Source organism: Oncorhynchus keta, chromosome 28 (assembly GCF_023373465.1).
Source record: "Oncorhynchus keta strain PuntledgeMale-10-30-2019 chromosome 28, Oket_V2, whole genome shotgun sequence".
Lineage (NCBI taxonomy): Eukaryota > Metazoa > Chordata > Actinopteri > Salmoniformes > Salmonidae > Oncorhynchus > Oncorhynchus keta.
The window spans coordinates 48,054,536-48,078,378 of record NC_068448.1 but is presented as its reverse complement, the minus strand read 5'-3'; the positions used below and the strand labels follow the sequence as shown (position 1 = coordinate 48,078,378).

At 42.7% G+C, this 23,843-nt stretch overlaps 1 protein-coding gene across 16 annotated transcripts in view; it reads left to right on the top strand.

Annotated features, from left to right (window-relative positions):
- The window catches only part of LOC118361142 (sickle tail protein homolog), a 241,670-nt gene that overhangs the window by 172,978 nt on the left and 44,849 nt on the right, over window positions 1–23,843 (top strand). For 11 of the 16 annotated variants that reach the window (XM_052483205.1, XM_052483201.1, XM_052483209.1 and 8 more), the window contains exons 3-4: window positions 19,161–19,241; window positions 20,658–20,850. In XM_052483205.1, coding sequence (XP_052339165.1) covers window positions 19,161–19,241; window positions 20,658–20,850 — 274 coding nt within the window. Of the gene's footprint in view, window positions 1–2,818; window positions 3,035–13,854; window positions 14,023–19,160; window positions 19,242–20,657; window positions 20,851–23,843 lie in introns of those variants that run through there. The other 5 variants (XM_052483200.1, XM_052483199.1, XM_052483210.1 and 2 more) reach the window with 4 other exon arrangements.

Here is a 23,843-nt window from a genome sequence, read left to right as displayed (position 1 = left end):
AAAGCACACCTGTAAACTGAAATGAATTCCAGGTGACTAACTCATGAAGCTGTTTGAGAGAATGCCAAGCTGTCATCAAGGCACAGGGTGGCTAATTTGACGAAATTCAAATAGAAAATAAATGTGGATTTGTTTAACACTTTTTTGGTTACTACATGATTCCATATGTGTTATTTCATAGTTTTTCTTCACTATAATTCTACAATGTAGAAAATAATACATATCAAGAAAAACCCTTGAATGAGTAAGCTTCTCCAAACGTTTGACTGGTACTGTATAGATAATATATATACTGTATATATTTTTAAATATATTTTCCTTTATTATTTTCCCCTAACTCTACCATCCCTCCCCTAATTGGAGTAAACTAATGGACAACAACTCTTGGGCTTCTACTTCCAGCTTATACAGTGCATTCGGGAAATATTCAGACCCCTTGGCTTGTTACGTTACAGCCTTATTCTAAAATGTATTAAATACATTCCTCATCGATCTACACACAATATCCCATAATGACAAAGGGAAAACAGGTTTTAAGAAGTGTTAGCAAATTTATGAAATATTAAAAACAGAAATACCTTATTTACATAGCTATTCAGACCCTTTGCTACGAGACTCGAAATTGAGCTCAGGTGCATCCTGTTTAAATGTATCATCCTTGAGATGTTTCTACAACTTGATTGGAGTCCACCTGTGGTAAATTAAATTGATTGGACATGATTTGGAAAGGCAAACACATGTCTATAAAAGGTCCCACAGTAGACAGTGCATGTCAGAGCAAAAAAACAAACAAGCCATGAGTTTGAAGGAATTGCCCGTAGAGCTCCGGGACAGGATTTTGTCAAGACACAGATCTTGGGACGGGTACTAAAATATTTCTGCAGCATTGAAGGTCCCCAAGAACACAGTGTCCTCCATCATTCTTAAATGGAAGAAGTTTGGAACCACCAAGACTCTTCCTTGAGCTGGCCGTCCAGCCAAACTGAGCAATCAGGAGAAAGGGGCCTTGGTCAGGGAGGTGCCCAAGAAACCGATGGTCACGCTGACAGAGCTCCAAAGTTCCTCTGCAGAGATGGGAAACCTTCCAGAAGGACAACCATCTCTGCAGCACTCCAACAATCAGGCCTTTATGGTAGAGTGGCCAGATGGAAGCCACTCCTCAGTAAAAGGCACACGGCAGTCTGCTTGGAGTTGGCCAAAAGGCACCAAAAGACTCTCAGACCATGAGAAACAAGATTCTCTGGTCTGATGAAACCAAGATTGAACTCTGAATTCCAAGCGTCACGTCTGGAGGAAACCTTGCACCATCCCTATGGTGAATTATGGTGGTGGCAGCATGTTGTGGGGATGTTTTTCAGTGGCAGGGACTGGGAGACTAGTCAGGATCGAGGGAAAGATGAATGTAGCAAAGTACAGAGAGCTCCTTGATGAAAACCTGCTCCAGAGCGCTCAGGACCTCAGACTGGGGTGAAGGTTCACCTTCCAACAGGACAACAACCCTAAGCACACAGCTAAGACAACGCAGGAGTGGCTTTGGGACAAGTCTCTGAATGTCCTTGATTGGCCCAGCCAGAGCCCAGACTTGAACCCAATCAAACATCTCTGGAGGGACCTGAAAATAGCTTTGCAGCGACGCTTACCATCCAACCAGACAGAGCTTGAGAGGATCTGTAGAGACGAATGAGAGAAACTCCCCAAATACATGTGTGCCAAGCTTGTAGCATCATACCCAAGACGACTCGACACTGCCAAAGGTGCTTCAACAAAGTACTGAGTAAAGGCAATGAATACTTATGTAAATGTGATATGGTTTTTATTTTTAATACATTTGCAAACATTTCTAACAACCTGGTTTTGCTTTGTCATTGTCATGATGGGGTATTGTGCGTAAATTGAAGGGGGGACTATTGAATAAACATTAGAATAAGGCTGTAATTTAACAATATGTGGAAAAAGTCATGGGGTCTGAATCCTTTCCGAATTAACTGTACATACTATATACATTTGACATTTTACGGACACAGTATAGTTTACAATAGTTATATTTAGTTTGTTTTTAGTCCCATCCTTCAGCTCTACTCAACCCCTGAGCAGCAATGTTGATCCACTGGAAATCATATGCATCTGAGCACTTCGTTTTGGTCGCTATTTAGTAGTTTGCCTTTGTTTTTATTTTAGGGTTAAGGTTACAATACTGGGACAGGTGTGTGTGTGTGTGTGTGTCATTGGGGGGGTGAGTGAGAGCGAAGCCTAATATATATTTCAGCAACATAATAATAATATAATAATATATGCCATTTAGCTGACGCTTTTATCCAAAGCGACTTACAGTCATGTGTGCATACATTCTACGTATGGGTGGTCCCGGGAATCAAACCCACTACCCTGGCGTTACAAGCACCATGCTCTACCAACTGAGCCACAGAAGGACCACATGAGGCTCGTTGCCTGTCTACAGATGTAAGATCTTAATTTGAGCCAGTTTGCGACAACAGAAAAATAATCCTGCAGCAGGAACTGTGAATTATAATTAATGGGCATTTTTTATAAAGGAAAATTAAGTCTGACATTTCAAAGTCGAAACTTCAGAAATCTTTTTATACCTCAAATGCACTACAACTTTACATTTAACAGGGCGATCAAATTAAGACCCTACATTGCATATACTGTATATTAACTTAAAATAGGAAAGGAAACACATTTTCACTATATTAACTTAAAAAAGGAAAGGAAACACATTTTTAGATATTGCAGTCATACAGGTAAATTCAGCTTTGAAATGGGTGGAGTTAAAGTTATTTTGAAGACTCATGATGTTACCGCTTGAGAGACTCAGTTTTCATGTAGGTGCCTGTTCGAGTCGAGAGAGTGGAGCTCGTATGTAAATGAAATAACGTAAGAACTGAAGTTGCATGGAAGAGGATTGCCCGAACTCATGACTCTTTCTCACCTATCTGAATTCTTCATGGAAATACAAATAATCACATTCTGACAAAGGAACCAATAAACGTTCGTCTTCGCAGTTTGAACAAAGGTAGGCTATTCATTCTCTTTCATGTTTTGTGCGCGTTTCTTCGCATTCTTAGATCAATTCAAACATGCGTCCGTGCACTGTACCTCTTGAAACTTGCATGTTATGCGAATACGGTAGAATCTAGGAATGCGCTCATTTAGCTATAGTTTGTATTCTAATGTTATTTTATCTGAACCAAGACAAGGATTGGTGGGTTATCAGGTGCTCACACGGGGGCGGAATCGGATGTTGAAAAAGTTGGCACTTGAGTTTTATAATAAAGCTGGAACAAGCAATTTTCTGACGTTCTATTTTGGTTTTGTATTAATCATATTCAGGCAAATGCAGGCTACGGAATTAATATTGTGGTGCGCTGGAGTTTCTCAAAACCTTTATAACCGCAAGAGACGTGAGATCGGCATCATGCGGGCTGATATTGAATTGCTAAACACTGAGTGTACAAAACATTGGGAACTCTTACTCTTTCCATGAGACTGACCAGGTGAAAACTATGATCCCTTATTTATGTCATTAGTTAAATCAGTGTAGATTAAGGGGAGGAGACCGGTTAAAGAATGATTTTTAAGCCTTGTGTATGTGTCATTCAGCGGGTGAATGTGCTTTTGAACGTGGTAGGTGCCCAGCCTGGTCTCATAGACTAGACGTAACATAGAACATGTATATCCGGAAAAGCGAATTTAATATGTTATGTTACGTTTGGTACAGCAAACTTAACATGTCTAAATATTTGTATGAACATTAACACAAGGCCATACATGAATCTTTCACAAATCACCATCACAAGCCATAGTCATATGTACCATTTAATAGCATAACACAACAGGTTGCATGAACTGGAATGATACGCTCCCTCATGATTGCACAAAAAGAGCTGTCCATAAACCACACCTCAAAAAATTCTAATGAGCTACCATTTTATATATTAATTAGTGCTAAAAGAGGCAATTTTTGTCCAATATGGATATATTCCTTGCCAAAAAACCTGGCTCCGATAACCAATATTTAACATTTTTAGCAGCCTTCCAGTACAGTTAAATAGTTGAAACACACACACACTGACCAAAAAGTTGTTTTGTTGGCATTTACATATGTCCCCATTACCAGTAAAACATACTGGTATCTATTTATTTCACTTACTTGCTGTTTTAGTTGTTCATATGTTCAGTCATTTCATTCTCAACCAGGATTTCATCATACATGTCTAGCAGTGAACTTTCAGCTCTGTCTGTCTGTGGCCTCTTCTGTCGTGGGTCCTCTTCCACGCCGCACACTGATCACTGTGTCCGTTTCCATCTTGTCCAAGCTGTGTCTGTAACATTTCACGTAAACCTTGTCTGCATCGAAGTAGTAATGAGTATGGTGGTGACACAGTAAAGAGGCTCAGAGAGAATGCCACCGAATCGCTTGTTCACAGCCTCTAGTACAGTACTTTTGCAAGTTTTAATCCCACGGTCTGTGTCAGCAGTTTTGTTGAGCAGGCGTTTCAATGCCACGACCGAGGCTATCACGTCTGCTGCAGACGCAGTTGATGAGCTTAGTTCTCGAGTCTGTTTGGTCGAATGGCGCTAGGAGTGTGTTCAGGTTTCCAAGTTTCAAACATTTTCTCAAATGCCTTTGAAATGGCAGCAGCGGTATGAGAACCAGCACATTCTTGAGCGCGCATTACGGCTTTCCTCAGTACGAAATCCTCGTCGACCCACTGTGCTGTCAGACTCCGCATGTTCACGGGGATGACATTGCTGGTCCAAATGTCAGCCGTGAAGCTAATAGCGGTGACGCCCATAGTAAGTAGCTCACGGATGTGCGCTTCAACAATACTGTGGTATTGTTGAGTCCGGTAGGGCAACATCTGAAAAATAGCGCCTACTTGGTTAGTGTGTACCGGGGTTCGAGGTGCTCGACCAGTCGGCGAAAGCCAACCTCGTCCACGACGAAGAAACGGTTGGTTGTTAAGGGCAATGCATTCTATTATCTTGGCGTTAATGGATTTCACCTTTTTTGAGTTGTCTCGCTGAAACGTTCTTACACTTTCTAATGACTGCTCGACTTGAACTTGTTTAGTTGTTGGAAGTGTGCCCTTAGTTTTTTTTTTACTGCTTTTGTACCAAGTTGTCACTGAACGTCTGGGGGCGATGCACTTTCAAATGAGTAATTAGGTTTGTGGATTGAAAGATTTCACTTTCTCCCCTCCTCGGGAGATAACAGCAGCACAAATGTTTCTTTATAGCCTTTTGGTTATCTTCCTTTGAAACTTCAAAATAGATCCACATAGCAGACGTTGTGGGCTAGGTTAGGAATTATGTGATGTACGTGCCGCACTGTCTTTCGTGGCGTCATTACTTCATCTACCTACATTTATATAGGTACACACGTCAGCTTTGACATCGGATTTGACATCAGCGTAAAACTAGACATCGGGCCGATGTTGCCGTTTTTAGCTAATATCGTCCAATTCCGATATGCTTACCGATTTTATATTGTGCATCCCAACCCCAAAACCTCTCATTCATCAACTATCACATCACAACTCTACCTTAGTCCGACATTTTATTGTTGTTCCGAAAAGCAGTGCAGACTCGAAAACTCACTAGCAGAGTGAAAAGCCACTAAGGCCATTCTCTCCCACACTACTGTTGTCACGTCGTTGTCACATCGTTGTCCGGACAAGAAGAGCCTCAACTGTGGCTACGGTGCGGGTTAGCCAAGCGGCAAGCACATACTTTGTACTCTCACTTTGGGTTGAGATTTCACAGGAGGGCTTTTTTTTCAAGGTTAAACAGCGGTCAGGAAGATACCTCTCTGTGCACAGTGGAAGTGGATAACCACGTACCGAATGACTCGCACTCAATTTCTCTCTCGCTCTCTGATTCCCAACAAAACCTGAGGGGTTTAATTTCCTCCTCTACTCATCCGGACTTTAAAGACCTAGATCCAAGGGAGATGAGATAGCTGCCCACGGCCCCATCCTCTCCCCTGGGTGTTGGACGAGCACGCTTAACCACTCCTCTCCCCTCCCCACACACTCCCATGCAAACACACACACACACACACACATGCAGACAAACACACACACACACACACCCTTCTCCCCATGAGGGAGCTGAGCTGTGACATGGCTGGCCACGGCTGGCCTGGTCCTCAGTGTGAGGGATAACAGCCGCCATGTTAAGACAGCTGTGTGGGCAGCCAGGCCAGGCCGCTCTACGTTACGTGATACACTGGATGGTTCTGACACAGTCGCAAGGTGGACACAAAATGACTTAGACGCAGATGCGGGGGGGTGTACATTACAGGTGGACACAAAATGACTTGGACACAGTTGCGTGGTGGACACATTGTGATTAGTAACCCCCTCTATTTCCTTATGGATTGTTTTTGGGGGCAAAATAAACACTGTGGACAGCCTCTTGTGTGGCATGGTCTGCGGCACTAACCACTAGACCACACAGGCCAGGGTCTGTATATTTTCTTTGGAAGCTCCATGGGTTTGCCACCTGTCACATTTGAGAATCACAATCCATAGAACTCATTGAGTGACTCATACCAGTGAGTATATCTTCTCCCTTCCCTCAGAGACTTGTGAAAGACTTTATTCAATGTTCGCAACATTTGGCCGATCCCTTGCATACCTCTCTCCCCAGGCTTCTGGCCCAGCTACACTGTTATTCCTTAACTCCAAGGTCACCTAGATAACAGTGGCACAGTGAGAAGCAGCTCTCTCTCTCTCTCTCTCTCTCTCTCTCTGGCTGGAATTTGCGATCATCCACTGAAAGTGAAATAAATGCTTCCATTTTTTTTAACTTTAACTCTAACACGAACAACATGCAGGAAAAAGTTGAAATGTGATTTTATTCACTCTGGGATTTTCAGAGTTGGAGTGTGTACTATGTTCTTCAGATGTTTTATTGCTGTGTTACATATTTAATAACGTGAATGTACAGTCAACAGAGATGATGTAATAGTTTGGAACCTAGGTCCCTTACAGAAGAAGTCTTACACGATTGCAAGTCTACTATGCTGTAATGCTAAGTTCGTTATGACACTGAAATGTCAACGGACTGGTTAAAACCAACCATATTGGATATATATTTAGACTTTCTCCCCAAAGCTTAGAGTGAGACAATTCTTATCCCTCCAAAACCCTCTAACTGAGATACTGTGTTATTTTCATAAAGAGACATGTCATGGCTCTAATTCCTGTGTGTCTCAATTCACACAATCACCTCAGTGTAGCAGGTGTCTGTCCAGACATCTGTTTTTAATCAGCCCCTCTCAGCAGTCTCAACGGCTGTCAGAACAGGAGGCAGGAGCTGAGGCTATTTAATGGTTTCTGCTCAGGTCCTCTCCAGCCACTCCTCCACAAGTGCCGCCTTCAGATCAGAATGACTCCTCGGACTGAAACAAACGACAGCCGCAGGGCTTGAGGAGTTAACGACAGACACGTGCAGACCTGCCATCCCGGGAGGTGGAGGGTGTTAAAGTGGGGCCTGGAGGTTGGGGCTGGAGGTTTGGGGTTGATGGGATGCTGAGGGGACAAGTGACCCATAGATTGGCGCCGTGCCTGGGGTTTAATCCTGAGGGAAAGGGGGGTGACGGGGGGGGGACAGGATGAGGGCTGTGGAATAAGCCTTTTTGACAGAACCAGACCTGATAACACCCCTAGACAGACAACAGTCTTTACACACACAAGTCTCACAATGCACACATGGAAAACAGAGTAGTTCAGCTAATCTGGCCAGCTAATCTTCTGATGTAGCAGGATTCTTTGGTATGATACACAACAGCATTGTTTGCAGAGGCGTAGTTTACTTACAACACAAGTCTGAGTCACACTGGAAGTCAACATATAATTGTTGTTATTAGACAGGTTTTTGTTCTGATTCACCTCTGTCAGAATCGCTGATAACTGACATTTTCACATTTTATTAACCAGGTAGGCTAGTTGAGAACAGATTCTCATTTACAACTGCGACACAAACAACAACACAGAGTTACACATGGAATAAACAAGCGTACAGTCAATAACACAATAGAAAAAAAGAAGGTCTATATACAGTGTGTGCAAATGGCGTGAGGAGTTAACCTGTTGCGACGAACAATCCCGTATCCGGGATCCTATTTATAGCCTCAAGCTCATTACCATAACGCAACGTTAACTATTCATGAAAATCGCAAATGAAATGAAATAAATATATTTGCTCTCAAGCTTAGCCTTTTGTTAACAACACTGTCATCTCAGATTTTCAAAATATGCTTTTGAACCATAGCTAAACAAGCATTTGTGTAAGAGTATTGATAGCCTAGCATTCAGCATGCAACATTTTCACAAAAACAAGAAAAGCATTCAAATAAAATAATTTACCTTTGAAGAACTTCAGATGTTTTCAATGAGGAGACTCTCAGTTAGATAGCAAATGTTCAGTTTTTCCAAAAATATTATTTGTGTAGAACAAATCGCTCCGTTTTGTTCATCACGTTTGGCTATGAAAAAAACCTGTATCCAGGAGTGTAATTCTCCCCGCAAGCTCATTAGCATAACGCAACGTTAACTATTCATGAAAATCGCAAATGAAATGAAATAAATATATTAGCTTTCAAGCTTAGCCTTTTGTTAACAACACTGTCATCTCAGATTTTCAATATATGCTTTTGAACCATAGCTAAACAAGCATTTGTGTAAGAGTATTGATAGCCTAGCATAGCATTAAGCCTGGCATTCAGCATGCAACATTTTCACAAAAACAAGAAAAGGATTCAAATAAAATAATTTACCTTTGAAGAACTTCAGATGTTTTCAATGAGGAGACTCTCAGTTAGATAGCAAATGTTCAGTTTTTCCAAAAAGATGATTTGTGTAGACAAATCGCTCCGTTTTGTTCATCACGTTTGGGTAAGAAAAACCCAGAAAATTAAGTAATTACAACGCAAAAAGTTTTTCCAAATTAACTCCATAATATCGACAGAAACATGGCAAACGTTGTTTAATCAATCCTCAAGGTGTTTTTCACATATCTATCGATGATAAATCATTCGTGGCAGTTTGGTTTCTCCTCTGAAGAAATGGAACGAGCATGGACCTGGAGATTACGCAATAATTTCGACGCAGGACACCGGGCGGACACCTGGTAAATGTAGTCTCTTATGGTCAGTCTTCCAATGATATGCCTACAAATACGTCACAATGCTGCAGACACCTTGGGGAAACGACAGAAAGTGCAGGCTCATTCCTGGCGCATTCAAAGCCATATAAGGAGACATTGGAACACAGCGCCTTCAGAATCTGGGGCATTTCCTGTATGAAATTTCATCTTGGTTTCGCCTGTAGCATTAGTTCTGGGGCACTCACAGATAATATCCTTGCAGTTTTGGAAACGTCAGAGTTTTTTCTTTCCAAAGCTGTCAATTACATGCATAATCGAGCATCTTTTCGTGACAAAATATCTTGTTTAAAACGGGAACGTTTTTTTATCCAAAAATTAAAAGAGCGCCCCCTATCTCGAAGTTAAGGCAATAAATAGGCCATAAAGGAAACAAGTATTTGACCTGCAAAGCATGACTTAGTACTTGGTGGCAAAACCCTTGTTGGCAATCACAGAGGTCAGACGTTTCTTGTAGTTGGCTACCAGGTTTGCACACATCTCAGGAGGGATTTTGTCCCACTCCCCTTTGCAGATCTTCTCCAAGTCATTAAGGTTTCGAGGCTGACGTTTGGCAACTCGAACCTTCAGCTCCCTACCTTATTGGGCAATTCTGTTATTTGTTTACATTGTGTTTGAGTTCATATTTCATTCCTAATCTCATATGGATGAATGAGTCATGTTTTGGATACTGGCTGAGCACCAGTATCAGTTGTCACTGGAGAAGATCTGTCTGTCGATTACAGGTTCTCTCTCCAGCAGGTTGTGTGTGTGTGTGTGTGTGTGTGGTGTGTGTGATAGAAAGAGCTTGAGTCGTGAGTTTAGTGTACTGTAATATCAGCCTGTGTGTGCTGGAGTTGTGAGTGTAGTGCGGTGTAGTATCTGATATAACTGATATAGGCACAGGTCAAAGAAAAAACAATGCTGGGGTCAATGGTGCGCAAGGAGCATGCACGTAAAGGTCAAAGAAGACAGGAACAGATGGAGGAGAGTGATCGGAGGGCATGATGATGATGGGCAACTGTAGAGTTGAAAGGAGTGATCTTTTCCCTATTTGCATGGGTCAATCAAACAAATCCAGGTCTGATAAGATTGTCTGAACCTTGTGTGTGTGTGTGTGTGTGTGTGTGTGTGTGTGTGTGTGTGTGTGTGTGTGTGTGTGTGTGTGTGTGTGTGTGTGTGTGTGTGTGTGTGTGTGTGTGTGTGTGTGTGTGTGTGTGTGTGTGTGTGCATGCTGGGATTACAGGAGGTAAAGACGCACATGAAAGAGATGAACATTTGCTTAAGTAATGTCAAATCTAATGAAAAGTTCTGTGTGTGACTAAGAGTGTGTTTGTGCGAATGTGTGTGTTTGTTCGTGCCGCTGTGTTGCCCGCCCACCCCTCCCTCTCCTTTGGGAGGTGGAGGATCATTTGGTGTGGGTAGAGTAAAGGGGTGTGAGTGGTCCCCAGTAAGCGTTTCACTAGACACTTTAATAATGGGGATCAGGGCCCTGCGACTCTTCCGCACTCTGAAGAAACTACACCTCGCCTCTGTCCCAAATGGCACCCTATTCCATTTATGGGTGGACTACTGTTGACCTTTGGGCCCTGGTCAAAAGTAGAGCACTTACATAGGGAGTAGGGTGCCATTTGCGGGCGCACCCATTGTGACTTACTCTCAGACGTTAACTTAACTATGAGAGAATGTGGGAGATGTGATGCTAAGAAGACTTTACTGAAGATATTACTTAAGAGGTAACAGGTGGTATCTCACATTTCTTGTTACCTTCTCCCGTTTCTTCGCTATGATTTATTATATTCAGACAGAGATGGGGAAAGAACTATCTTGTTACAATTACAAAATGTTACCAATGGATCAAAATAAAATACAAAACACTATTTTGTATTTGTTTTTTTATTTTTTTATTCTTTGAAATACAAAATACATTTGACTACACGCCTTCACCACAACCACATTCTTATTAACAATAAAAAAAACTGATATGTTGTTGTTTATATACCTTAGTCGAATTCCCTGACTGTAAGTCACTCTGGATAGGAGGGTCTGCTAAATGACCAAAATGTACAAATTACAAAGCACACTGGGTCCATATTATTTTAAAGAAGTATTTAAATACGTATTTCAAATCCATGTAACAGAAAACTGTGTGTGTGTGTGTGTGTGTGTGTGTGTGTGTGTGTGTGTGTGTGTGTGTGTGTGTGTGTGTGTGTGTGTGTGTGTGTGTGTGTGTGTGTGTGTGTGTGTGTGTGTGTGTGTGTGTGTGTGTGTGTGTGTGTGTGTGTGTGTGTGACCTGAGAGAAGAAGCACCTCCGTGGGTTCGTGGACAGATAAGGATTTATTTTATTCTCTAAGAACTTCTTACCACAGGCTCTGAGCCACATTCTCATCTTCACAATCATCAGATATACACAGAGTGGCTCAAATTAGACCTAAACTGTTATACAGGCCAGGACAAACTCTCTGGAAAAGAGTGTGTTCTCTCTGTGTGTGTGTGTGCGGGTGTGGATCCTCTTAGAATGAAACCCAGCAGAGCTGTTATTACGGGAAAGCCGGAAGCGTCAGAAGAGATAAATCATACTCGGAGTACTAATGTTATGACATTAAAGAACAAGTCTAGACAGGACGTGATGCCAGAGCTCTGTCAGCAAATTGTGTGTGTGTGTTTGTGTGTGTGTGTGTGTGTGTGTGTGTGTGGAAAGGGCAGTAATGGGTAAATGATCTGTTAAGACCTGGGTAGCCCAGACCTGTTAAACTCAATCCCAAAATTGCATGACAGTTACAGGCACCAGTACAAAACAGAACCAGTAAAGCAAGCGTGTAAGGTATTCCATGACCAACAACCTCGTGTTATTCCCAACGTTTATCTTCTGATGTAATCACCTGTAACTTTAAATGCTGTGCAACATAACTCTTGAATTTCACGTGATCACAGGCGTTTCACATGTGATCTCGTGCAAAAGCAACCTGTGAGACTATGAAAGTACACGTGAAAACATGTCTTCGGTGTGACATGGCGACGCAAAATTTCAACACGCGATGGCATGAAACTACACATGACAACATTTGATACATTTTTCACGTGTAAAATTGCACATGAACGTTTTTCACGTGAAAATGCTGCTCACATGTGAACTCTAAATGTAACATGTGAACAACTGACCTCGCATGTCTCTTATGTTTTCACATGTGAAACTGCACATTTCCTGGGTTTTTTTACAAACATTTTTACAGGAAGTAATGAAATGGTATGGGGGTTTTAAGTTAAGTGGTACGCTGTTCAGCTAAAATATTGTAAACATCTTTAATCAATCTGATTCCATTTGACATGATCACTTAGTGCTGACTTTTCAATATGACCCCACCTGGGATTTGATCTCTCACAACCTTGGGCCACAAAGTCTGTAGAATACCAAAGTCCCCTACAGATTCACTACCTATAATACATATCTGCACATGGCACTATTTTGCTATTTAAATTAGCAAATAATCTGACTATTCTCTCATCATTAATTTAATTTTCAGCAATTTGAGGGTTTTCTGTATAGTTTAATGTTGGTGGGGAATAATGTTACCCCTGAATCACCATGATGAATACAATACAATTTTTTTTTTCTTGAGTGTATTTTTTAAAATATTTACTTTGAAGTCCAAAGTGTAGGGACACAGGCGAAGTCAGTAATCGCCACAGACATGGTGGCGTAGCAGGAAGTTTGGAATGCTGTGAACCAAGAGGGTGGGAGTTCAAATCCCAGGTGAGGACATGTTGAATAATAATTACTGTATCAGATATGTAGTCAGATATGTAAGTTGATGACATCTTAAGGACTAATCTTTGTTTTGTAGGGCGTTGCCTGTGAAATCTCATGAAAAATATCCACATGTTAAACTCCATGTGAAATATAATCACATGTGAAGTGTTCGAAAACCATATGGTTTCGCATGTGATTTTTGACTTATTAAGGGAATACAACTTTACCTGCTATTTAGAGACATACTAGCAATTTCATTGTACAAATATGATGAAGATGGACCGTCTGAGTGGTCGTTAGGGTCTATGTCCCATGCTGCGAGGGGAGAGACCAGGAGTGGATTGGGACCAGAAATCAGCCAAGGCATTTCTAATACACCAAGCCATTTTGTTCCTAGAGGCCCCCATTTATTATCCAAATAATGATTATTCTGTGCAACAAAAAAAATATATTTAGACTGTCACTCTTGGCTCGTCTGTTTCTCAGAGACACTGATTTTAAGTTTTACCAGTATTACCAGTGAGGTTTAGCCTAGCAGGCTGAGGTCTTATCTGTTCTGGGGACCGGTGTCATCGTTCTGTCTTCTTCCAGCCCTCACGAGATGGGAGGCTGTAAACACCAAAGGGGATTGGGGACATTTCAGAGCTATTCATTTGATCTAAAACACACTGTCAAACTTGTAAATCGATTTACTGCTCCCAGATAAATCTTGTCTCGGTGCATAAAAGTATAATTTTTTTCAATGCATATAGCTTTTAAAAAAAAAAAAGTGTTGATTTTGAATAGTGTGTTTTGTGTGTGCGCGTCCACATGCATATGTGGTTGCCCTGGTTCTACACACACACACCCACATCCCTTGACTGCTCTCCCCTGACACTGTGGTGGTGATAGAACTTTGATGTGAGTTTTATCCTTGGCAGGCTGGACTGGAAGTCACCACCATCCTTATATCCAGTCTGGGGGAGAACAGAACAGAACAGAACAGTGGGGCTGGAATAACAGCAGGATGTGTGTGTTCAGCAGACCAGGGGAGTTTCCACTAGACTAGGATATGGGAAGCTCTGCAGGAGGGAGATAATCGCTGTGCTGGTAATTCACTGTAAATATCTTCTTTTCTATTAAATGTCTTCAAACCTGGAGGGAAATATTTAATCTATTTAATTCTGCTTATGATCAGGAATGTGACTGATGACTGGGCATGTATGCCTCTTATGTACAGGTTGAAATTCAGAGCATATTGATTCAGTATTTGTAGTAAGTTGGTCGGATGAACAAGCAACTGAGCGACACTGTATTGATTGCCACAGCGCATTGTAATAATATGTGAACTGTCAGAACGTCAACGTTCTGTAAATCTCCAACCTTCCATTTGCATCGCTCGTAGGAGTACGTTTGGCTCGTGAAACTACGGGAGTCTGAGTTTGCTGTCGGCGAGCCCTCTATGTTTGTGTGCTCAGGCTAATATGTTTTGTATAGGCTCTCTCAGTGCAGGCACACGGAGGTCTGTATGTGAGTCTGAGGTCTGCCTGAGTGAATGTAATCGAATGGCTGGGCCAAATCAGTTGTGCACATTTCAAAGTTGCTGAAACCGATTGAACGTAGGTTCTGGGAAGGTCAATGGACCTGTCATCATGTGGTCTCATATGGTTTGTTTTTTTGCGTCTCAAATGGCACCCTATTCCCTTTTGCCCAAAAGTAGTGCACTACATCTTTTTTTTTGTGCACTACAAAAAGGATGCCCTTTTGGGATGCAGTCCATCTCTGGCTAGAGGGATTTCACAGCTAAACCCTCGTTTGAACGTTGCCACTATCTCTTTTTCCCAGACTCTGGATCTTATAAGACTATACAACAGTAGGCTAAATAAGGCAGCTACTCCTACCTCTGAATGTGTCAGCGTGTGCTTTATCTGCTTTGACTGCAACTCTTGCTACAATTATTCATTTTTGTTCATGTTTTTTTCCATTAACCTATTTTTAAAAATATATATTTTACAACTGTGCTGCTGCATACACATACATTGATACATGATACTTTTATATCCAGCAATCCCGTACCAATAATTCATTTATTGATGACAGGGCATAGGAATTCGATATGCCGTAATGTGTCTGACGTACCGTAATGTTTCTGTTACAGTGTAAGTCTGGTATGTCTGTTTTGACTACAGTTATTACCTAATAAAAATATCCATTTATCGCCGACAGAGAGTAAATATGAATTTGATATGCCGTAGTGTGCAACCACCGGGCAAACCGTCTCGAGTCCACAGATTATAGCCCTTCTCCATGGAACGCCGTGATTGGCTTTGATTGTTGATGCTGTAAAGTCGACCCCTTTCAACGAACCAATTGGCCTGGTCTGTCCAGCCCCAGGCAGGCAGTCTGTCTGAAGGTCATGTGATGATTTTGGAGGGAGAGGGGGATTAGAGGTGGAGTGTGGTATGAGAGGGTTTACGGAGCGGCAGGTTAGCCTAGTGGTTAGAGCGTTGGACTAGTAACCGGAGGGTTGCAAGTTCAAACCCCTGAGCTGACAAGGTACAAATCTGTCGTTCTGCCCCTGAACAGGCAGTTAACCCACTGTTCCTAGGCTGTCATTGAAAATAAGAATTTGTTCTTAACTCACTTGCCTGGTTAAATAAAGGTTAAATAAAGGTAAAATAAATAAATAAAGGGAGGGGGACACAGCCATAATGAATGGGAATGTATGACAAGGGGATACTAGTGTGTAACACTAGTGCACTACTTTTCACCAGAGCCCTGTAGGCACTACCCAGGGAATAGGGTGCCATTTGGGACACAGCCTGGATGATACAAAAGACCGTGAAGCTTTGGAGACCCACAGACAGACACGAGGATACTGAATGCGCTGAGCAGAAAATGGAGCCATCTCTGCGATCATCTGGGAATTCAAACCACGGCCTTTTGTTGCTGGGCCACGCAGGCATACGGATAAACCTGTCCGATCTGAGGAGCCGCTCTGTTAACACACAGATATACAGTTAGGGTTAGAGAGGGTGGTTCGACGGTGTGTCTTGCTGTCTTCCCACGGTGTACAGGGCAGCATGTAGAAGTACAGTACGCAGACAGAGTGTACACAGACAGAGATGTGGTCCTCTCTCTCTCTCGCTCTCTCTCTCTCTCTCTCCTCCTCTCCTCAGGGAGCCAACACAATTAGCATCTTAAGTGAAAAGGCTTGCTGACATCACCAGTGTGGGGGCTAAACCATGATGAGCTTCTGTTTCCTGGCAGAAGTCCACGCTCTGCCACGTTTGGCGAGAGAAAGACCTCGATGCCGACTAGACGGAGTAAATAGTCTCATTCGACTCTTAAAATTAGGAATTGAGAACAATTCCTTGACATTAGATCTATTTAAGTTGGTCTATTTCTATTTCTGTGCTGCACAACCTGAAGCATGAAGCGCTCTTAAGCAAAGACTTGGAAACATTACTTGTGAAGTTGCTTCTGTTTTGCAGAAATCAGCCCAGCCCCCTGGCAGCCATGGCTATATTTTCCATAAAGTGTTCTATGTCTGCCACTAATCTTTTGATAGAAGCAGTGATTTATTTTTCAATGTCATAATTCAAATTTAATCGCCACGTCTCAGCACTGTACAATACCTCTGATCTGATCCTCTGATCTGTCTGAAACCACAACGCCACAACCATAATGATGTTTAGACAATGGGACGCCAGGTATCCTAGTGTTTAGAGCGTTGGGCCAGCAACTGGAAGGTTGCTGGATCGAATCCCCGAGCTGACCAGGTAAAAATCCGTTGTTCTGCCCCTGAGCAAGGCAGTTAACCCACTGTGCGCTGAAGACGTGGATGTTGATTATGGCAGCCCCCTGCCTCTCTGATTCAGATTGGTTGGGTTAAATGCCGAAGACACATTTCAGGTGAATACAACAATGGTATGGAATTTCTTATTTCTTGACTTTTCATCCATCCGTTTTTGTGGCATCTGCTCGTTTGTGAATCCAGGAAATGTACCTAAATTGTATTGCAAAAGTAACCTGATTTGACACTCGTGAAAATCTTTCAAGGCTCGAAAGACTGTAGAGACACACACACGCGTAACCAGTGTGAAATGGCTAGCTAGTTAGCGGTGCGCGCAAGTAGAGCTTCAATCACTCGCTCTGAAATCTTGAAGTTGTTTCCCTTTTCAAGGGCTGCAGCCTTTGTGGAGTGATGGGTAACAATCCTTCGTGGGAGGCAGTTGTTGATGTGTTCAGAGGGTCCCTGGTTCAAGCCCAGGTCGGAGCGAGGAGGGGGACGGAAGCAACACTGTTATGCACACAAAGTAAAATGCTACTCTATAAAAACTCATATAGCAGCCAAACCGTTTATACATTTGACGGAGAATAATAAAGGAATTTTAAGGGATGTATTCAATGAGTATAACAAAACAGACATCAAACACCCAATGGGGCGGCAGGTAGCCTAGTGGTTAGAGCGTTGGGCCAGTAACCGAAAGGTTGCAGGTTTTGAATCCCAGAGCTGACAAGGTAAAAATCTGTCAAGGCAGTTAACCCACTGTTCCCCTGGTGCCGTGGATGTCGATAATGGCAGCCCCCTGCACCTCTCAGATTCAGAGGGGTTGTGTTAAATGCAGAAGACACATTTCAGTTGAATGCAATTAGTTGTACAGTTGACTAGGTACCCCCCCCCCCTTTCTGCAATGGACACCACCTCTGGAAAGAAACCATTTTGGAAATTGAAATGTGAACAATGGCGAAACTGCAACTAAAAGGCACGCTGGATCTTTCTTTTATTAAAGACTTTGAAAACAGAACATGCTCTCTCGGAGTAGTAAATAGTGTAACATGTAGGAGCAATATCCAATTACCTTGGTAAAGTAGTACACTTCCGACTGAATGCGTTTTGATGCATTTGTTCCCGACGGCCATAATCATTGTCATCTTGTGTAATCACTTACTGTACCTGTATCAAACGTGTTCACTTCTCCGTGCCACACACTCTGTCAGTGACCTACATAGAATGATATGACTGCCTACTCAGTGCTGAAATAGTAGGTGCTCGACGGTGACCATTGACTGTCATCGCTAACTAAACCACACACGGTGACATGTGGAATTTAGGTCTAACTCCCCAGCCGTGACCGGATCAACGTGTGGTCGATGTGTCTTTAACAGCAGGTTGGTGGTTGTAATTGGAGGTTAAACCGTGATTTTTACACGTCTAGGCCACGACAGGAAGTGGTTTCTGCTGGGATAGGAAGTGGCTTTTCTGTGATAATGGGGTGCCTGCCAGAGAGAGGGAGGGAGGTTGTGTGTGTGCGTGTGTGTGTGTGCGCGTGCGTGTGTGTGAAAGGGAGAGAAGGAGGATAACTTGCTAAGCTCATCCGATTGACAACACCTCATTTTGGTGTTGATGTGTAAACTTTATTACCACCATCCGCAGGGAGCCTCTCTGTCTCCATCTTGCTCAGTATGTATTTTACCACATGTGACAGTATGTTTTTAACACTGCCAGGTTTTCAGAGCAGCCTGGTACTGTATCTACCGCAACATAATTGGTTGCACTCATAAATAATTACTTTTCACTCATAAATAATTCCAATTCAGTTCAAATTACCGAGCGTGCCCCTTGGTTTCGGATGACACATCAACTGAACTTGGCCCTCCATCATCATGGGCCATGCATACAAAGGCCTTACCTTTCTACTCACGACACAATTGAGTTGTAGTGCTCGGGTCATCAGGTCTGCGTCCCAAATGGCCGCCTATTCCCTATATAGTGCACTACTTTTGACCAGGGCCGTATGGGAATATGCTGCCATTTGGGATGCCACCCCAGATATACCCAGAGGATGCTGCTGCAATGTCAGGTGACCGGTCACTCCTGTGGTGATGACACTGAAGGTGTCATCCACTCAACGATGTCATCTGAATAATAATGGTGGTGTGGAGGGTGATGACTATTAAAACCAATCATACAGTTATTAATATCAAAGGATTAGTAGACTATAGTTTATGTTGTCTCTATTGGAAAGCAGATACAGTACAGTATACTCTAAAAAATATATATTTTAAATATCTCAAACAGTTCTGTTCAAATTGCTGCCTTGTTTCTTGACATGTGTGATGACCATCTCACCTCTCCCTTTCCCCATGTCTTCTCTCTCCTCTCTCTCTCTCTCTCTCTCTCTCTCTCTCTCTCTCTCTCTCTCTCTCTCTCTCTCTCTCTCTCTCTCTCTCTATATATATATATTCCATCAGTCCTTACAGGGCATGTTGTCTTCTCTCCATTCTGAGCTTGACATTCAGAGGTACTTGCTGAAAATCCAATTTCCCCACACAGTTAGTCTGATTTTTATCTTATCTGCATCATGCCTGGGCGTGTGACTGTCTGCATCCCAGCTAACCTGTCTGTCAGGGTTGGGATCAATTTTAATTGAAGGCAGTCAATTCAGGAAGAGAACTGAAATTCCAATTCAATGTTTTGGGGGATGTCAATGACTTCTCAATAAACTGAAAAGGAGAAGCTATTTATGTCAAAATTGTCTTTGTGTGTGCACCTGGGTGTGTCCTCAGAACTGTTAGCTTGATAAAGGGCTCTCGGTGTGCTGACCTCTCAATGCTAGTCAAACTGTCACCCTGGCACAGATAACCTTACAATACTACCAGGCTTCTCAATGAGCTCCACAGCCTTTAACACTGCCAGGCCCACAGGACTGTCTGCCTGGTGAACTCATTAGTGGCTTTAATCAGCCTCGCTACACCTTTTCCCTTGGTTGTTGTGCAAAGCTTGAAAAATAACTTGGAAAAAAGTATTGTGCTGGAGTTATTTGTATTTTTTCTACAATGTCGATTTTGGGGCTGTAACTAGCTGCACCACAAGTGAGAAAAGTGTGTTTGTGTGTGTTAACCCTTCACTTCTCAAGTTGTGTGAAGCTTGTCAAAAGAGAAACGCATTATTAATACGTGATAAGGCCTAGGGACCATTTAGTTTTTTTTTTTGCAACTGCGACATGGAAAATCATAGTGTGTGTGCTATATAGTGGGGTGTGTCATGCTATATAGTGGGGTGTGTCATGCTATATAGTGGGGTGTGTCTTGTTTGCCTCACCTCACCTTATCAGTATAGTCCTGCCAAAATCACTGCCTGCTCCACATTAGTCAATGAGGGGGATACCCCAGCACAACCAAATTACTGCCTGCTCCACATTAGTCAATGGGCTGAGGGGGATACCCCAGCACAACCAAATTACTGCCCTCTCTTCCATTTTTAGCAATTGCGCCATGGGAAATTATGGTGCTTGTGTGACAACCTATAACAGGCAGTGTCTGTCTGCAATCTGCACTGATGCAAACAATTGACACCCAAATAGACTTAAATGCATGACTAGAATGTCACACAATGGCACTGGGCTTTTCACTGTGTTCACATTGTAGTTAAAAAGCTTGTCTTTTGTCTTAAACACTTAAAAGAAGTAACACTAGTGTTTGGTTCAGATGGCTTTGTTGGTTAAAGAATGGTGCTTGCAACACAGAGTTATGGTGGGTTTGATTCCTGCATGTGACACTGGCACATAGCTTAGGGAAATTGTGTTTCAGTTTGTGTAAGCTTCCTATGTAGGGTTGCAAAATCCCAGTAACCTTCCCAGAATACATTTTGAGGGAGACCTTTTGGGAAAGTTACCGGAATTTTTTACAACCCTTTTCCTGTGTATCGTGACCCCCTCTTGAACCTCTTTCTCCTCTTCTCCCTTATAGAGCAGAAGCCCTAAACACGGCCTTAGCAGCTCCAGTGTAGGGGACCAGGCTGAGCACCTCTCCCTGGCCTCCCTGGAGTCTCTGGACACCATGTCAGAGGCTGATGCCCCCACCACCTTCACCAGAGGCAGCCGCTCCCGCGCCAGCCTGCCCGTAGTGCGCTCCACCAACCAGACCAGGGACCGCTCACTAGGTAGGGGACCACAACATGGCCACACTGTGTTTTGATGCTATTAACCACAATGACACCAAGGACTGCTTCACACACACAGATAGACACAGCTTGCATAACCCAGCCTGGCTCTCTTTTTAAAAAACACACACACACACACTTACCAGGGTTTCCGAACATTTCACCAGCAGCATTTTAATTTACCAGACATTTGAGAAATGTAATGGACCCACATGTATAGGGTGCTTAACCTGATGAGGGCGTCCACCCATGGTGCTCAGAATGACAGAATTCACATTTAGATTATGGTTATGCATCTTAACGGAACATGCAACCAGAGGATGTAACAGCGTGTGTCCTTCTTACCGAATTCCGATGTGCACTTTGAAGATAAAAAAAAAAAATAATAAACTTCCTCAGCAGACAAGACGAGTAACGAACGGCAAGATCACTAGCCTATGTCAATGTACTATCCCCCATAGTCCGAAAGTTTCCCTATTCTGTTGGTCAGCTTGTCATTCAGTGCGAGAAAGAAATAGCCTATTCTAAACAGACTCTGGAACAGTTGTGGGAAGACAGATCCCAAATTCATAGAACCAGTGCATAACAAAACGTGTTAAAAAGCAAATGAGGCTGATGCAACAGATCAGGGCCCGGTGTCCTGATAGCGATGGAACTAAGGCTTACAGGTGTTTTTAACGATGCATATTTCTTACAACGGCCGAAGACGTAACATATGTTTCCCATAACGCCGCTCAGAGAAGCGCGTCGTTGTAGCATGTGCCAATACTGATGGGATCAAATATTTCCTTAAAATGGGGAAATAATTAACAATACTGACGTCGGGATCGCTCCTCGAGAAGATTCACCACTGAAAATATTTGAGGCGGCTTATTCTTCTAATGTCTTTTATAGTCCTGTGCCCCTTCAAACGTTCAACCTCCAGCTGCGTACCCCCTCTAGCACCAGGGGTCAGCGCACTCTCATGTTGATATATTTATTAAACATAAGAATGAGTGTGAGTTTTTGTCACAAACCGGCTCGTGGGGAAGTGACAAAGAGCTCTTATAGGACCAGGTCACAAATAATAATCAATAACTTTTTTTTTTTTGTAGCCATCTTACATATAAAACCCTTATTTGTTCATCAAAAATGGTGAATAACTCACCACAGGTTAATGAGAAGGGTGTGCTTGAAAGGATGCACATAACTCTGCAATGTCGGGGTGTATTGGAGAGAATCTCAGTCTTAAATCATTTTCCACACACAGTCTGTGCCTTTATTCAGCTTTCATGCTAGTGAGGGTCGAGAATCCATTCTCACATTGGTGTGTGGTTGCAAAGGGCATCAGTGTCTTAACAGTGCAATTTTCCAAGGCAGGATACTCTGAGCGCAGCCCTAGCCAGAAATCTGGCAGTGGCTTCTGATTTAAATTCAATTTTCACAGAACCAATTGTTGCAATTTCGAGGCTCTCTTGTTCAGTAAGTTGACTGGAAGCAGGGCATGAAAGGGGTAACAAATCCAGTTGTTTGTATCGTCCGTTTCGGGAAAGTACCTGCGTAATTGCGCACGATCAAATTAGACATTGTCCGTAAGCTTGAGTTCATTTGCACACAAAAATCATGCAATAGAAAGACCTGTGTTCTCCTTGTTAATGCAGACAGAATAGCGCTCCAACTTCTTAATCATAGCCTCAATTTTGTCCTGCACATTGAATATAATGCAGGGTGTCCCTGTAATCCTAGATTCAGATCATTCAGGCAAGAAAAACATTACCCAGATAGGCCAGTCATGTGAGAAACTCGTCATCATGCAACGGTCAGACAAGGAAAATTATGGTCAGTAAAGAACTTTAAGCTCATCTCTCAATATAAAAAAATGTGTCAATACTTTGGCCCTTGATAACCAGCGCACTTCTGTGTGTTGTAAAAGCGTTACATGGTCACTGCTCATATCATTGCATAGTGCAGAAAATACACAAGAGTTCAGGGGCCTTGCTTTAACAAAGTTAACCATTTTCACTGTAGTGTCCAAAACGTCTTTCAAGATGTCAGGCATTCCCTTGGCAGCAAGAGCCTCTCGGTGGATGCTGCAGTGTACCCAAGTGGCGTCGGGAGCAACTGCTTGCACGCACCACTCCACTATGTCTATGTGTTATGGCTTTTGTGCCATCAGTACAGATACCAACACATCTTGACCACCAAAGTCAATTTGATCTCACAAAGCTGTCTAGTACATTAAAAATATCCTCCCCTGCTGTCCTGGTTTCCAGTGGTTTGCAGAAGAGGATGTCTTCCTTAATTGACCCCCCCCATAAAAATAATGGAGCTGTGCCAGGCCTGCCACATCTGACTCACCCAGCTGTAACACAGAATTCACTGGCTTGTATGCAAAGCAGTAATTGTTTCAAAACATCTCCTGCCACGTCACTGCTGCGTCATGAAAAAATAGTTGTTTGATGAAGGCATTGTCTATAGTTTTTTTTGTCCTTCTCCCTCAGAATTGTCCCAGCCATATCCGCGGCAGCAGGAAGAATTAATTCCTCCACAATAGTATGGGGCTTGCCTGTCCTAGCCACTCGGTAGCTCACCATAGAAGACGTTTCTAGCCCCTTCTTATTAATCGGGTCTGTTGCTTTTATACATGTCTTACTACTCGAAAGTCGTCTGAATTCTCGCTCAAAGAACTCCCGTTTGCTGATTTTTCAAATTGGCATGTTTTGTGTCTAAATGTCTGCGCAAGAGTGAATGTTTCATCGAGTTGTGAGATAGTACTTTTGCACATCTAACACACTGTGGCTGAGGAAAGGCACTACTCCTAATATAAGTGAACCCCAAATCAATGTAGTTTTCACCATATTTGCGCCTCTTCAATGGTGCAACGTCCCTGTCTGTTGTTCGGTGCTTTCCCGGGTAAGGGGGCAGTAGATCTTCAGCTGCATCAGATTCACAACTGTCAGTGTCCATGCTAGCTGGGCAAACAACAAATGTACAATTACTGATGCTAGCATTGG